Below are 16547 nucleotides of genomic sequence, written 5' to 3' on the forward strand. Positions count from 1 at the left end.
CCCCCCCCCCCCCCCCCCCCCCCCCCCCCCCCCCCCCCCCCGCTGGTATCTCTTTTCCCCAGTTTTACTCCCGTGTCCCACACTCATTCTTGAATATGCTGTGGAGGCCAAGAGGTGTCTGCCTCCTGGGATCCACCATGCGTTTCGGTTCTGCCCACCAGGAAGGTTCACAGCCTCAGAACATACAAACATCTCAGGCTTCTGACAGGCACACCCTGTCTCCCCAGAATAATTCAAACCAGTCTCTTTATGGCCATAAATGACATTCTCCGAGAGTCTAACTCTGGCTTCATGGAGCACGCCACAAAGCGTCTCAGCCCACCCTGAGCTGAAGACAGGAGCAGTGACATGGCTGTGCATGCATTCACGTCATGACCTCAAGATTTCCTTTTAGAATCAAACATAGCATGAATCTAGGGCTCCTCCCACCATGCTGAATATTAAAATTGCAGCAAAAATTTGGAAAAACCCAACGCAAGTCATCAGACTGAGAACGGTTCCAACGAGGACAGAGGTGCCAGTTCCCACGGGCTGGGCCACAGCCAGGCCCCTGCTTTCTCCAAGGACTTCAAGGAAGGGTTTGTAGAAATGCCTCTCCCCTTCGTCCTGCCCTATAGAAACTTGTCATCTCCACGCTCTCGAGCACCCTGGCTCCTAACGCACCCCGGGTTCCATCCTTCCTTAATCTAGAGGAGATCTCTAGTGTCACAAGTGCACACAGCCATCTCCAGCCTGGCGACTCTCGATATCCTGAGCATGTTGGAAGGCCTCTGCCTTGTTCAAGCAGACCCAGCAGCGGCACTCGTCCGGGCAGAGCAGGGTGCGGGGAGCGGAGGCCTCCCCCGGAAGCCCAGAGTGAAGAACACAGGTAGGCCCAAGGCCTGTTTTTGCCCTTAATAGGGCATATTTCTTTTGTATCAGTCAACAAACAGCTTCCACTCCCTGCCTCCCCTGCCAGTCAAGACACAGGAGGTCAGACACATTCCTTTGCTAGGACAGCGAGAAAACAAATGGTTTCTGGCTGCTCTGACCAAATATGCATGGCACCGAGGGGCTAAGCAGCCAGGATGTCTGTAAGCAGGGCTCCTTGGGCAGGTCACGCTTCCCAGAAATCCTATACCCTGAGGTGCTAACAAACGGCCTCAGTCCCATAGCAGGTGATACGAGAGGGCAGATTCTTCCCTCAGCCTGACCGTTATGGACCCTGAGTGGCCTTGGCTCAGTCTGCAGCCTGGGCTGAGGACCGGATCGGGGGCCCCGGGCGGGGGGTGGGGCAGGGGGGCAGAGCTCCTCTCCTGCAATGCACCAGCTCGCCAGAGTTCCGCTTGGCCAGGGGCCACGGGGCCTCGCAGGCACTGCTTGTTCGTGGGAAGGGACAGTGTATGTTTGTAGCAATCTGCAGGAAACCCCACAGTCATTTGGCTAGTGATGAGGGGAAAAACCTTTAAGCTACTAATTTTACATCTAAACAAGGGTGCAAAACAGTCCCCCTCCCTGTGGGAGGGCAGATCACAGCCGACTACATACTGCCGTGTGTCTCTGTGTGGTTTAATTCTACTCTGATCTACTCTTTTCTTCTAAACTGCTGAGGCTTTCGTGGTGCCAAAACGCTGTCCCCTGTGGACAAGTGGCATCAGGGTACATACAGCAAAAGGCACTGGTCAGGAGGTGGCAGACTCGCTTCTGTTTCTATAAAAAGCCCCAATCATTAGTGTCGCGGGCAGCGACCATGACCATGGACCGCACTGTGGAAGGGATTCGCGACACCAGTTACAAACTTCAAACCGTGTTTAGAAAAACTGACACTCATAGGGAAAAAAAATACTTTCTCTTGGCTTATTAAAAGTTTTAAAAATTGAAATGTAAACCTAGAACTATGGCTCGCTTTGGTATAAAAGAAGTACAAAGCTATAAAAAACATCCTTCATGTCGTCTGGCCCCGGCACCAGGAGCAGATGTCCACCCTGACGGAGTCAGGCGCGGGTGGCCCGTGTGAAACTCTTTGGCTTTGAGCGAATTGGCTAGAGAACGCTAGGCTTCCCGGCCAGAGCCTTGGCTAACTGCCAACACGCGGCCATCTAAACTGGAAATGTGAGGGCGCTGTGGGGTGGTTGGCATTTCAGTGGAGCTTCACCGGGAAGCATCTGAGCACCCAGTTGCGGATGGTCTCCAAGGACTCCTCAGACTCCCGGTACATGGAAGCCAGGACCTCAGAGAACACCAAGAGGAGGGGCAGCCCGAGGCTCAGGAGCTCGTACGTGTAGCAGTAGTTATAAGCATTGTCCCTGAAATGAAGGCCGGCTGCACGCAGGAGTCCCCGAATCCAGTTAAGCAGCCTCCGGGGAACGTGAAGCAGGCCCCCCGGCAGCACGAGGGGCCAGCTTAGCGCCTTCCTAAAGAAGGAATTGGTGATACCTGGAGGGCTGCCTTCGGGGGCGCCAACAGCAGCAGCCGCGCAAGAACTTTCCACGGGAGCATCCCGCCGAGGGGCCTCTGGCTCTTTCCACGGTCCCTCCTCCTGAGAGAGGGAGCAGAGGGAGGGCATTTAGTCCATGATTCTCACGGAGCGCCCCTCCGAGGAAGCAGACGAAGAGAGCCAACGCACACGGACCGCAGCAGACCCTGCGTTTTGCAGCCAGCCCCCCCCAAATAATAGTCCCCGTGCACTGCTGAAGGGGGACTGAATATGGGCATCGCTTTTCTGGGGCCAGCGTGACCACAGGGTTCACAGGCCTTCAAAACACACGTCCTTAAACAACAACAACAACGCACGTATGTCCTTTGACTCCGAAATCCTCTTTCTAATGATCTGTCCTCAGGAAATAATTTGAAACAGGCACCAAGACGTGCATACAAAGATGCTGGCTGCGAACATAGTTGTAAGGTAAAACAGGACACAGCATAAACATTCAGCAACGTGGCACTTGTTAAATAAATTATTAATCATCTTTCATGGGCATCAGAAATGATGCTCCACAAGAATTTTTAATGTTATGGGGAACAGTTCTTGGTGTAGTGCCAGTAAATAAAAAGAAGGATATGAAAGTGTAATGATTGGATTCCAACTAGGGTAAAAGACATTCACATAGGGCAATGTCACAAAATGTTAGCTATGGGTTTCTCAGAATAGGGTGGTGATGATTTAACTTCCCTTCTTTACATACTTCATTTACCCATTTTTCTACATTAAGCCTCTATGACTCGTATAACCCGAAAAGAGCTGTATGGTGTGGGACCTTGCTGGAGGGGCTGGTTAATCACGCGGCAGAGAAGGTGCGTGCTAAGAGCTGCCGGAAGGGACGCTATCACCAACCGTCCATACATTCAGCAGCCTGTCACTTTGTTGACATCCAAGAGACTGGGGGGGGGGGGGGAATGAGGGAAAGGTAGGCTCCCCAGGAGGCATCCCTGCATATAGCACTGTGGTCACGTGGGACCCAGGCGTGGCGGACCCCGTGGTTTCCACATGGCTGGGACTATAGGAAGGCCCTTCTCAGGAGAAGCGAGCACCACCGCTCTCCAGGCAGCCGGCCTCCAGAATGGGATAAACCTAGAGGCTGGCACGACAGGCTAAGGCAGAGAGACCCTCCATGCCACACGCACAGTATGGACTCTCGGCTTTACCTGTGGGTCTTGGCCCCTCCAGGGCCGGAAATTCTGGCCTCACTTGGAGGGACCTTTGAGAACGGTCTCCTATCCAGGGGCTGTCCCTGTTTCAACAGCACTTTCAGGAACAAAGCATACCTCTCTTTGTTGCTTCAACTCTGCTCGTCTCTTCCTTTGCTGACTGTTGGTCTTACAGTGAATGAAATGAGGCTTGCAGAAAAACTTGCCTGTAAAGAGAAACATGTGCACACTTGCATGCATGGGTTTTCTCCTGTAAATTAGAGTCGCAGCAGATACAAACCAACGTCCGCCCCTGTTTAGGTCAGGGAATGCCAATATTGGGAGTAAGCCCAGGAGGCCTCAAACCTGCTTTCTGTCACCGGTCTTAAAGAAGCCACACTCCGATGAGGTAACAGGACCGTTTGCTGCCTCAGAGGCAGACGGTAGCAATGGGGGGGGGGGGGGGGGGGGGGGGGGGGGGATGCGGGGGATGGGGCTGAAGCCCTCGGATAATCCCTAAGCCAAATGGAGGCCAAGTCCCTTCCCGAGGCCAGCTGCCAGGCTGCAGGATGGACAGCACTGTTTTCAGTTCGCAGTCCTTCCTGGGGCCCCTGGGGGTGGGAAAGGCTCAGAACAGATGGTAGCAGTGATGGGGAGGAAAAGACCCAGGTGAGGCCTGCCCTGGGTCCCTGGCCATGGCCCAGGACCACTGGGCACCTTCTGGAAAAGCCTTCTTCGTTCACTGTTACAACAGTAACCTCAAGAACAACGGTACAACTGGAAAAACTTACCCAGGACTCACAATAGAGCAGACACTACTCTGAATGCCTCCTGTGAATTAACTCACACAAACAACCTCACAACAACCTTAAGAGCTAAGAACTATTATTATCCTCATTTTACAGATGATGTAACGGAGGGACCAAAAGGTTAGGTAACAGGTCCCAGGTTACGGGGCTCGTTAACGGTTCATTCTGGCAGGCTGCTTCTCAGAGGGGAGCTTGCTATTATGACCACTTTTGTAAGACACCCTTTGTAAATAAAGACATTAATACATCCTCATTTATCGAACCCTTGTTACAAGCCCGGTGTGGAACCACGCGTGGTACTAGGTCGCCAGGTGTGATGTCCTTGCCCTCACAGGGCCGTGGAAGGTGGGGGTGCTGGCGAGGACACGTGTGTAAAGCCCTCAGCGCATAGTAGGTGCCGCTGCTGCTGGTATCCAGCAGGCGCTCCCCGCCTCCCCGGGCCCACCGCAGGTGGCCTCTCTCTCCAGCAGGATCTCCCAGCTCCCAGAACAGCTCTCCTGGGGACGCCACAGTCCCTGGGAAGCGGTGGGGCACCCCAGAGCCCCCAGAGGACAGGAGCCCGGAACGGAGACCCCAGCGCTGTCCCCGGCTGCTGGGAGTTACCTTCGTCGCTGTCGAAGGCGTAGGCGGCCAGGCGCAGGGTGGTGGCGCACACGCTGCAGCGGAAACACTCTCGGTGGAAGAAGTGGCCCTCTGCGCTCAGCCGCTCCATCACGTACACGCGCTTCTTGCAGAAGTGACAGGTGTCGCTGCCGCCCAGACTCAGGGGGAACACCTTCCGCATGGATTCCTGGGGGGCACAGGGCGGCGGGAGAGAAGCGCCGCGCGTCAGGGCTGACCCCGCGTCTCGCGGTGCGAGGCCGAGACTTGGAAAATCCTGACCTCGATCCTGGGGACCTTGTGGGCTCCTGTCTGCTGCCCGTGGCACCGCAGGCACGGCAGCCGAGACCAAGCGGTGGGACGATACGCCCCCAGCACAGACCCTAATGACCCCACCCCACACGGGCTCCCAGGCAGGCCAGCTGGCGACAGGGGAGGCCCAGGAGGGGCTCCTCCTGAGGCCGGCCGCTCCAGTTTGGGGGCGGGAGTGGCGTCTGTCTGTCTGACAGAGTGGGCATCCCTCACCAACATGCCTGCCCAGAGACGCTGGCCCCCTCCGGGCATCTGCCTGCCTCTAGGGCGAGGTCCCCAAAAGAATGTTTTCCACGCCCCTGTCCCCCTGCAGTGACTTAGGCCAGGCAAAGAAAGCCTGTGGCAGCCAAACTGTTGAAGAGAACTGCAGGGAAGGGACAGGCTGTGTCCTCCAGCCCCCGGGGCTGCCAGGCAAATTCCTAAATGCAAGGGAGGAGGATGAGGGCAGGCAGCGGTGCACTTGGGGGGTTCTGGGGCTGCGGGGACATGTCAAAAGAAAAGCAAAAGAATTGTCCAGTCAAATGGCTGGTGACCGCAGCAGGCAGCCTTGTTTGGAGAAGGGAGAATTCAGAAGGAAGAGTATCTCTCTGTTACTGGATTCTCAGTCCAGTGCAAAAGGGCTACTTGGGCTGGACGCCAAATGCTGAGGGTAAGGGGTGGCCTGCCTGGCCTCTTCACTGAGCTCTCCAGACAGCAGGGGACAGGCTCTGCCTTGTGAAATGACCTATAGGGGAGCCGAGTGAGGTTTGTAGGTCAGAAAACGCAGCCCTCCCTCTAACCTCGGCACCGGTCTACCCCACTGTCACGCCTCCTGTCCACGAGAAGGGGGCCTCGCACGGACCAGGCCATCCTCCCTGGGAGACCAGAGCCGGTGTCTGCGGGTGAAGGCTGAGGGGTGTGCGTCCTTACCAGGTCTGGAGAGGTGGCCTGGGTCTTAGGTCTGTGATCATTCATGTACAGATTGACCAGGACTTCAGCTGCAGCCCCTATTCCGCTGGACACTTTCCCTACCGTCAGCTACCCAAGAGCAGAGGTAGAGGAGACAGAGACAAAGGTAGAGGCCAGTTAGCACTGAGAAGGAAAGCGCAAACAGGCTGGATGTGGGACAGGGCTCCACACCCACATGCAAACAGCGCCCGACGTCCCAGGAGAGGCAAAACCAGCCTGGAGCGGGCAGCGGGCACTCTGGAGATGGAGAGGACAGAAATGGAACCCTGGGGCCCGGGGTGAGCCAGGTGACTTGTAGAACTAGCTCCGTCGGCATGTAAGGCCTTCAGGATTCGTCGAGTTTCCTGTTCACAGATGGGGTAAATGAATCCCGGAGACAGGAAGGGAGCTCTCCCAGGCCACTTAGCAAATATGTGCGAGATTCAGAGCTCTTCTCAGGTCTCCTGAGCCCCAGCCAGGTGCCCTCACACCCTAAGGAACCAGGACCTCACAGACAGACAGCTGAACAGCAGCCACCCTCCCACAGAGATCCCTCCTCTTTGGAGGGCTGTGAGATGCTGCTTCATCTGCTTCGTGAGAGGTACCCGCCCCCCTCTCCCTCCAGGACTGGGATGAAGGGTTGGACCCCAGCTCCACAATGAACCAGTTCTGAGACTGGGCACAAAACTCTCAACTTCTGAGCTCAGTTTCCTTGTTTAGTAGGATGGGGGAAATCGTGCCTGACTCATGGTTGTGTGGTAAGAACTGAGGGAGAGAATGGGTGTTCAAGTGCCTGGCGCTTGGCGGGGCTAGGCCAGGATGAGCTGGACTCCTCCCTCCCCGTTTCCCGAGTGCAGCCGGTCCCAGCCTGCCTTGCAGTCTCCACACCCCTGGGATGCAATGGTGGTGTCTGACCTGAGTGCCCCCCAGACCTACAGAAGAAGTGACTAGAACGGGAGTGAGGAGGCAACAGGATGGTACTCCACCACGTGCCCCAGGCTGCAGTGCCCAGAGGCCCCAGGCTGATGCTGGCAAGTCAGCTCCATGGGGGCCCTGGGCACTACTGCCTGGCAGGTCACAGGTGCCTATGCTCTGGAGGGCATGACGGCCACCCCCGACCTGTGAGTGCCCAGTTCCCCATCCATGTGTCTGGGAGCTGGGGCAGGAGTGGAGCTGACAGCCAACGCAGACATGGCACAATCACCCAGATACCCCCACAAATCCCACCTTGCTCCCCCTTTCCCACCAGCTATGAAAGCCACCCTGGGAACACTGCAGTCTCCTCTTCAGGGAGGCACATACCACAGGAAGGGATTCTGTAAGCAGTTTCTGGTCCCAGGATCCAGGAAGAAGGCAGGCTCCAGACCCTGCCCAGCCTTAGAATCTAGCTTCTGGGAGGTACAGCCAGAGACAACAGTAGCATAGGTGGACGGGTGTGGTTGAAGGAACACCCTCAACCTAAACCCAGGACTGCTTCTGGGAGGGCACATCTAATCTGCTATGAAAGCCTCAGCTATAAAGCAGGAAGTTCGGGGGACGGCAAAGCTAATGGCAGCGGTCCCCCAGCTCCCGGTAGCAGAGCCCAGCCTCAGAAGCTGAGACCAGCCTCCTGGATTCCAGCAAGGGCACAGCTGCTGCAAGGTTGCCAGGCAGGCTGGGGAGAACGACAAGACCCAGGAGGCTTCTGCTCCCTTTCTCATTAAGAAAGCCCTCACACTCACAGCCACTTTGCAACAGTCCACTTGGACCACGTGCGGGGCTCTTGGGGACTGTAGCAGGCCATGGGCCTGCCAAGTAGGGGGTCTGAGCCCACGGCTCAGACAGATGGGAGCCCCTCAGACTTTACAAAGCCTGTCCCTTCCCAGGAGCAGCGGCCCCACCAGTTACCCCAGACCCACTTCACCTCCTGAGCTGGCCCAGCCTAGGAGAGATCAGCCTTCTGCTTCCAAGCACACTCTCTGCCATTTACAGGATGTCACAAATAAATGCCCAGAACCTTGGCTCCTGTTTCTAAGAAAGGTTCAGGTGCACTGGCTCAGAACAACAAGCTATTGTTTGCCTGATGTTCCACCCCCCACCGGGAACCGCCGCCCTACCCCTGCCCACACACACACACAGGCCCCTCAGGAAGGGGTTGAAGAATACCAAGTACTTCTTGGGTTTATATCAAATCAAAGGGGGAGAGAAGACGGAGGTCAGATTTACCTCCCTGCCCACACTGCCCTTGTGTGGTTGTCTCCAGTGGCCCCATGTGTGAACTGGCTCTGAGGGGCCCTCCCAGAAAAACTCCATGGTGATGCCATGGTACCCACGCGCAATTATCGCCTCCTTGAGTTAGCCGGAATCAAGACTATACTTTCCGAGGCTTTAAATACAAGTCCTTAATGGGACCTTATTAACCACTTAGCTAATAAGCACTTTGTGCTGCTGAGCTTTTGTGCAATCCTGACTTAAGGAGCAATTACAGAAGCACGCCGAGGGCTAGAAGGTAGCTGGCAGGCATCACCAGACCCATCCGTGCGCTCACGGGCCTGCTCAGTTGCCCTGCCAGGACAGGGCACTGTCAGGTCACCTGGCCATGTGATCTAGGATGAAGACAAGACCTGGTCTTTCAGAATGGGCCTGAAAGACTCCCTTCTCCCAGTTGCAGTCACAGCCCCAGCCCATTGCCACGGCTTTCCTAAGAATAATGAAAGCACCCTTAAGGAGAGCAGCACTGGGTCTCCCACACACCCTTTCCAACCTGAGTCACCAATGGCCAACCAAGAGGTGGACTGGACTTCCTGGAGAGGTCACAAGGAGACCCAGTGATGGAGAACTCATCTCAAGAGGTGAGGGGGGACCCCCCTGAAGCCCACCCCAAAGACCAGTGTGGAGGCAGACATTGCCCTGAGGATTACAGGTTCTGTTTTGTTTCTCGTCAACAGGATGCCTTATTGGCTCCAGCAGAGTGAGGACATGACCAGCCAGACAAATGCTAGCTCACTGCTCCTCAAACTACCAGTGGTAAATGACCAGGTTTTGCTTAAAAAAAAAAAAAAAAATCCTAGTCTGTTGTGACCTAGTATTTCTGGACATAATAAATGTGAGTTACTGGAAATAGGACCACACAGTTGGATGTGTGGCAATATCAGATTGCTCTATAAGTGTCTAATGCTCACCCTCATTCACCGTGCTCACTGGGTCACAGACCAGTACCTGCCCATGGACCACACTTTGAGCAGCATTGCTCTAGCCGACCAAGCTCCCGGGATCCTAAGACAGAGATCAATTTGTAGAGAAACTGCCAGAAAACTCATTCTGGTATTGACCTCAGAGTGAGAGCCAGGGTTTCTCAGCAAGGAGATTCATGTACTACAAGGCAGGCCATATATGTTCCTGCAGAGGGCTGGTCAAGAGCAGAATTTATAATTTGGGGGAGTTTGTGCAAATAAAAAGATCTGGCCAAAAATGATCACATCCCAGTCACTAGTTTTTAAAGAATTGGCTATTCTGGAGGGCCATGGGGCTGCTTTTGCAAACCTTTATGTATCTTTCAATATTCTTATAATTTTGAAGAAGGTTTCTTACTACCCTCTTCCCTCTTTTGAATTCTAATTATTTTTCAGTTAATTAGAACAAGCTGGAATGGCTGGGCATTTCTGGTACACCATTATTTCACATTACATTAGATTAATCTCACATACACCATTTCCCTTCTGTGAGTCTCAGCTTCCTCATCTGTAAAATGGGGAGACCACTGCCACCCTTGCAGGGCTACAAAAAAGGGTCACCAAAGAATCCAGGCCACACCTCACATGGTGTGGGGCCCCCAAGAAGCACTCTGCAGGGAGTTAATGAGTCCAAAATACCGCCATTGGCAGGGCTTTACATTTCCATGTTCTAGAACTTCTTTTTTCCTTTCTTAGATGGTCTTCACTCTGGGAAACTCTAGGTCACTTGGGTTCCCTCCTCTGCATGAGTAAGAATGGTATGGCCTACCCAGAATGAGCACACTGGCTTTTCTTCGATGAGTCAACCCAGATTCAAACATGGTGGCATAACTGTCATCCCCAGCATCATCCCCAGAGGCTGCAGAAGATAGCTGGACCCCCACAAGGAGGCATGTCTGAGGCAATCCTGGCACTCTGAGCTCAGAACGTGACCGTCAGTCCGCAGCTGCATGTTGGAGCCTTTCTCACCAGCTCCATTCTGGTCTGCACTCCCTGATGTATGCCTGTGTCTTACTCATTTCTACGCTCCTGGCACAGGGCATTTGATCTGAATGAAGAAGGAAGCAGCTTCCTGGACTCCTCTGTGTCCAAACAATGCTAACTTCCCCCCTCGGGCCTGGAACTCAGCCAATAATACCAGGTGTCCAGGCTGTGCTTCACCATGGAGCTGGGCCACCTGAGGCCACCTGGCCTGCTGTGAGCATCATGAAGCCCACACGGCTCAGGCAGGGTAAGGCAGAGGTTCTAGGACCTCAGAGTTGAGGACTCACAGGAAGGGGAGGTTTCAACTGGCAGGGCCAGAGGAGGTCTCCTGCGCCCACTGGGGCCAACATTCCCCTCTGAGGAGTCCCTGCGGGAGAAACATCATAGGACAGGCTATGGGCCTGGGTGCCCAGTGGTATGCTCAGGGCAAGAGCAAGAGAGGGCAAGAACTGAAACCACTTTGTTTGAGGGGGTCCGGAAATGACATGCTCAGAGTTAAGACTCAGGCAGGCCTTTGGGGCTATGACCTCCCCGTGGGTGCCCACGTCTGCACCTGCATCCCCTGGCGCCAGGCACTGTGCTGTGATCATATGTGTGTGGCCCTCAGAGCCTTGCGAGGTGGGTCTCATAATCCCCCTTCGCAGATGGAGCAGCTGAGGTTCAGAGAGGCTCTAACTCACCTGAGGCCGCACTGTTCTTAAGTGGCTGGGATGGAAATGGAAACCTGAAGGTGACTTCTTTGCCTTTAGAAAGAGAGGAATCAACATGCATTTCAGGTAAGTGAGATTTCTTCTGGAATTCTCCTCTGCTGGGGAAAGAGCACGTTTACTGGACAGTTTAGGCATTCTACCTTTGCCAGCTCACTGCAACATTCCTCACACTATCAGGGCTAGCTGCTGTCACCTCCGGTCTATAATTGGGGGACTGAGGTGCTGAGAAGTCCACCAACTCCTCCAAGGTCGGTGCTCTGACTCTAAGCCCATGTTCTTCTCCTATAGCACCCTGCTTCCCTGAAACACACCAGCACTCTGCAAATTAAAATCCCCCAAGCTGGGATGCACACAGGACACCTCCAAAGGCAGTCCTATCCCAGGAACAAAGAGAAGAACAAGGAGGTTGGGGGCAGCCTTGAGATCTATCCTTGTATCAAATGAAAGACATAGTGCCCAGCCAAGACTCCCCTAGCTTTGCTCCAATGTGCAAATCTCTCCAGTAAACCCTGCAAATCCAGTTTTAAAACAAACACCCCCAGGTAGAGAAAGCTCCTTTTGTAACGCACATTGTTCTTCTGACCCAGGAAGACTTAAACCACAGCTCCCTCTTGCTCCTTGGCACAAACACTCAGCCACCATCTTGTTCCTGCAAGAGCTCACCAGCCTTGGCAAACGGCTAGCAGCCGTGCCAGGTGCCAAATTGGCAGTGGCCTCCCCGATTGAAAAAAGGAGCTAACTGATGGATGATAGGGGATCAATAACACTACAGAAGGGCTGGTTTGATGGGATGGACGAGTCGAATGAGTGCTGGAGACATACAAGTGGACATGATCCCTAGTTGGGTCTTTGAAAGACAAGACTCTGGTAAGGATCTAGATCCTAAATGAGAGGACCTCAATACGCCCTGTGACCATTCAGGCCAAACTCTCAGCAGTATCACTGAATCTTAAAGCAAATGTATAGCTGAGAGGGCCATTTGAAGGCACAGCCCTGGCCACATCTCTCAGGACTGGTGACCCAAGTCCGCACCCCTGTAACCCGTGGTCCTCATCTGGATTTGGCTAGGTCTGTTCCCACATGGAGGGGATTATCTCTGGATCCTCAGAATTGGAGTGTGGGGCTCTAGGGCAGGAATAGAGACATGCTGCCTGCCTCAAGGTTGCGAAGGACTAAACATCAGTTTCGAAGTGCATTTTCCTTCCCAGGGCTTCCCTGAATGGAGGCGAGCTTGGGCCCCTGGGCAATGAGAGCAGCCCATCATTGGCTGGGCAGAAGCACTGCAGCCTCAGGCTCTCTTCAGGGGCGACGCTCTCAGAGCTCCTTTAGGACTGAATAAAGTTTGTCACCAGGTTGTCACAGACTTTAGGTGGCAGCCAATTCTCTCTTTGGAGGAGGCTGTCACCCTGCCAGATTCCGCATGCACAAAACCCAGTGTTGAATGGGTGGTGGGGTGGGGTCCAGGAGAGGGAGGGAAATTGGTGGTGGGGGATGGGGAGACTGCAGGGCCACTGGCAATGTCCTCTCGGAGACTGCTTGCCCCTGGAAACTCACCGCTCAGTCCTGTCTACAACGGCTTCACACTGAGATCTGGAGGGTGCTGGGAATGTTGAGTCCAGACTAGGTCCTTTTTACAAACAGAGAGACTAAGGCACAAAGAGGGTCAGTGACTTGCCCACTGTCCCAGGGTGGCCCTAAGAGCTCTCCACTCATTCCCGGCCCTACTGGGAGAGGCGCATCAGCCTGTAATTCATCGGCCCAATTACACCATCACCTGATGGCCAAGCTGGCTAAGGAGATGGGATAAGAAAAACAGGGGGTGACTGTTCTACCACAACCTGGTAGAATAAAGAGTAAAGCTATGGGAGGAGTAGAGGGCCTGGGATTGGTCAGCCCAAAGCCCACCCCATTTGCAGCTCTCGATGCACCTGGGTGCAGAGCTCTACGTGGCTATAGCCTCCAAGCTGGTGCGTCTGACAAGGCCTCCCATTCACGCCTGGCCACTGTGGTACAGAGAACACTGGGCCGGGGGGCAGGAGGCCTGGGGACTGGTATCCTCCTTGCACCTTTGTGTTCCTATCTGTGGCTCTACTCCTGCTCAGTTCTCTTTCCCAGGAACAACAGCCCCCACCACAACTGCATTTAACATTGCTACCCTTCCCCAGCATGCTAGCTCCCTGCTATAATTTTTCCATAGGAAGTACTATCTTGTCTTTTGATGTATTATATAATTTACCTATATATTACATTATTGTTGATTGTTCATTTCTACCCAGTAGAATACAAGCCTCATCAGGGGAGAAATGTAACTCCAGATGACTGATGCACATCCCAAGAGCCCAAAGTGCCTGACACTGAGCCGTCTGTGGTCTAATAAATGTTTGTTGAATGGCTGAATGTTCACTTGCTGGCTCGCTCCATGAGTGACGTTGGTTAAAACCTGCTTGAGGAGCCTAATGGAGGAGAAGCCGAGGGCCTCAGTGGAGCATGATGATGATGGAGCAATGCCTCCTGACAAGAAGTGTCTCTGTCAGACCCTGGTGGCCCGCACGTGCCTGGGCAGATTGCCTCTTGCCAGCACCTAGAGCTCGAATGCCTACTGGAAACCAAGTCAGGGACCTTGGGAAGTGTGGGAGCTTTCCTTGCCCCAGCTCTGCCCTCAAGCCAGGCCACCCTGAGCATGAAAGAAAGGCAGAGGCTAGAGGGAACGCGGACCAGGGCCAGCCAGGGGCTGGGTGGGAGAGAAGCACGGTGTGGGCCCAGCTGGCCAGCCAGGAGCACCAGCCGCTGCCTGTCTGTGCCCAGGCACCCTCGCCCCTTCTCGTCCCGTCAAGGGCGCCATAACAGAAAGCACCCCCCACGGGAGGCTCCTCTCCCGAGCTGGGCAAAAGGGCTGCTCTGGAGCTTTGGTGAGGATGACAACAAAAATGCCAGTCCCCACCCAGACAGCTGCTATCACATGAGCCAGGGATCACTCTCTTGCTGATGAGAAAATACAGAAGCCCAGACAGGTCAGGAGGCATGAGGCCAAATGGCTGACCAGTGGCTGACCTGGAACAAGACGCTGGGCATCCTGGCCATGGCTGTCTTCAGTGGAGCTGCAGATCAGAGGTGTCTGTGCTTCTCTGGGCCACCTCCTGCTGCCCTTCTGGGGATGCTTCATACCCTTACTGGGGATGGTGGAGGGGGTGGCGCTGATAGTATTCCTCGCTCCTTTCTTAGGGACCCTACCTGCACCCTTCTCCCCACAGCAGTGGGGGTCCCAACTACAAACCAAGAGGCAGCTCCTAATTTTCCACTAAGGCAACAGCAGATTGCTGGTTTGTGCTTCAGCCTAACAGCATGGAAGCAAATGAGCAGTAACTGTGATGGGGGACATCTAGCTTTCCGCGCCAAGGTAAGCCTGGGGAAGTGAGACAGACCAGGTGTGTTTGGAGGAGCACGGTTTGCGAGGAAGAGACCAAAACCCATTTCCCGAGCAACAGCTAAAGAAGTGGGCTTCACATCCATTTTCAGGCTCATCCAGTCCAGGGGCCAAGCTTCCTGGAGACCACCCCTCTCCCACCGTAGCCTGCTAGTGTTCTCAGCATACTTGGTAACAGGAGGACAATGGAAACCATGAAAAGTGCTCCAGAACCCCAATTTAAAAATTGTTCAAGGGTTGCATCTCATGATCTACTTAAAGTTAGCTTCCCACCTCCTCCTCTCCTCTGAGCCAACCTCTGCACTGCTACCTGAGTCATCCTTCTAGAACACAGAGCCGTGGCTTCAGCAGCTCCAAAAGAGCAGAATGAAACTCCTTAACATGAAGAGCAGGCTGACTTCCACCCTCACCCTCCACACTCCCATAAATACTTTTATTCCCAAAGCAAGCTGCACCAGAATCTTCTTTCCGTTCACACAAACCTTGTCTGCCTTCCTTTGCACACACTAGACCTTTCTAGAACCATTGCCCTTCCCCTTCCATGGAACCCTTGACACTTGGTTCCCATATTGCCTCCTGTGTGAATCCTTTTCAGGTTTCTCCCCTCTGGGTTCCTATAAACTTGCCCTTTATGTCCCTCAGAATTAAGGGGCAGTACTGAAAAGTGGTAGGTTCGCCATGTGAGACTGCCATTTGGTTAGGTCAAAAACAGCCAAAGACTGGCAATCTCCTCCATTTCGAGGCTAATGTGCTGTTTGTCCTCAAAACTGGAGTGAGAGAGCTGTGCCACCATCCTCCTTGTGTCAGCATCTGGCACATGGTGGCGTACGGTGGGTGCCCAATTAATGCTTGCTGGATGAGCAGCATGGTTGGACACGTTTTTGTGTGTCTCCTGGTCCACCTGGTTGCTTGCTCCAACACAGAAACAACCGAATCCAGGACTGCTGGAAAGGTTCTTACACATTTTCATCGCAGCCAAAGCAAGCTCCAGATGCTTGTCCGCGCAGGTCAAGCAGAGCATGAGAACATCTCAGAACGTGCAGGGAGTGGGGCAGCTAATTGTTCAGGACGACTACCTTTCTGGCAGGAGAAACAGAGTCAGCAGTCGATGGAGAGGAAGCAGCAGCGGGATCGGGAGACGGAAGGCAGGAGGGAGAAGCCGGAGGGTGAGCGAGAGACAGGCCTTTAGAAAGTAGTTTATTCTGCACAGAACAGAAACAGAGCAAACGGTGATGGTCCCTGGCAAGTGCACAGCGAGGCTCACCTCCACCGTGCAGCCCCATGCCTATGCGTTCAGGGAGGGGAAAAGAAATCCAGGGCTGTGTCTCAGGACAGAAGAGAAGCCTCTGTCTTGGGAGCCCAGCAGGACCGTCTGGCTCCCGGATACACTGCATTCTGCCACAGCCATCCCGGCTCCTTCATCACAGCGAAGTAGCTGGGGCAGACGCGCCCTGTTGCCGCGTACGTCTGTCACAATACCAGAGCTAACTCCTGATGCTCTCGCTCTGGAGCTTGGTGTGAAGTAGAAGCTGCAAACTGAGGGAAGGAGAACCCCCGGCCACTGGGGGGCAGACGGCCACGACAGGCGCCTCTACAGCCCCCTGGGACCCAGAAATGAACTCGCTGCAAAACTTCCTCCCCATGACAACACCTCGGCCCAGTAGCATAGGACACAGGTCTGGAGGAGACCAAGTGAAAGCAGCAGAGCAGTTATGTTCTAGAGCCCAGGCTGTCTGCAAGCAAGGGTGGCCCTTGCACACACACACGGACTGTGGCACCTCATTATCAACTCTTCCCTCTCCTTGCCATGCACTCCCTCTTCGTTTCAGCAAGTTTCTAGGTCAGTCCCTGCCGTTCTGAGGCAAAGCCACTCTGCTTGGCTGATGCTGCCGTTTGGAAAAGCAGAGCATGGGTTAGAGCCTATGGCTGGCTCGTCATTCAGGAGTTCCCCAGTCAGGGCCAT

The 16547-nt window shown here is 54.3% G+C and overlaps 1 protein-coding gene across 18 annotated transcripts in view; it reads right to left on the reverse strand.

The window, feature by feature from the left end:
• Positions 1 to 16547, reverse strand: part of LOC116646400 (F-actin-monooxygenase MICAL2) — a 221846-nt gene that overhangs the window by 79319 nt on the left and 125980 nt on the right. For 10 of the 18 annotated variants that reach the window (XM_032427094.1, XM_032427093.1, XM_032427095.1 and 7 more), the window contains 6 exons: positions 15661 to 15786; positions 11131 to 11193; positions 6237 to 6344; positions 5019 to 5205; positions 3745 to 3833; positions 2416 to 2518 (listed from right to left, as the gene is read on the reverse strand). In XM_032427094.1, the coding sequence (XP_032282985.1) occupies positions 2416 to 2518; positions 3745 to 3833; positions 5019 to 5205; positions 6237 to 6344; positions 11131 to 11193; positions 15661 to 15786 (676 nt within the window). The remainder of the gene's footprint in view (positions 1 to 2415; positions 2519 to 3744; positions 3834 to 5018; positions 5206 to 6236; positions 6345 to 11130; positions 11194 to 15660; positions 15787 to 16547) is intronic. The other 8 variants (XM_032427099.1, XM_032427104.1, XM_032427101.1 and 5 more) reach the window with 4 other exon arrangements.

This window comes from Phoca vitulina, unplaced genomic scaffold (genome assembly GCF_004348235.1).
Source record: "Phoca vitulina isolate PV1807 unplaced genomic scaffold, GSC_HSeal_1.0 scaffold36, whole genome shotgun sequence".
Taxonomy (NCBI): Eukaryota; Metazoa; Chordata; class Mammalia; order Carnivora; family Phocidae; genus Phoca; species Phoca vitulina.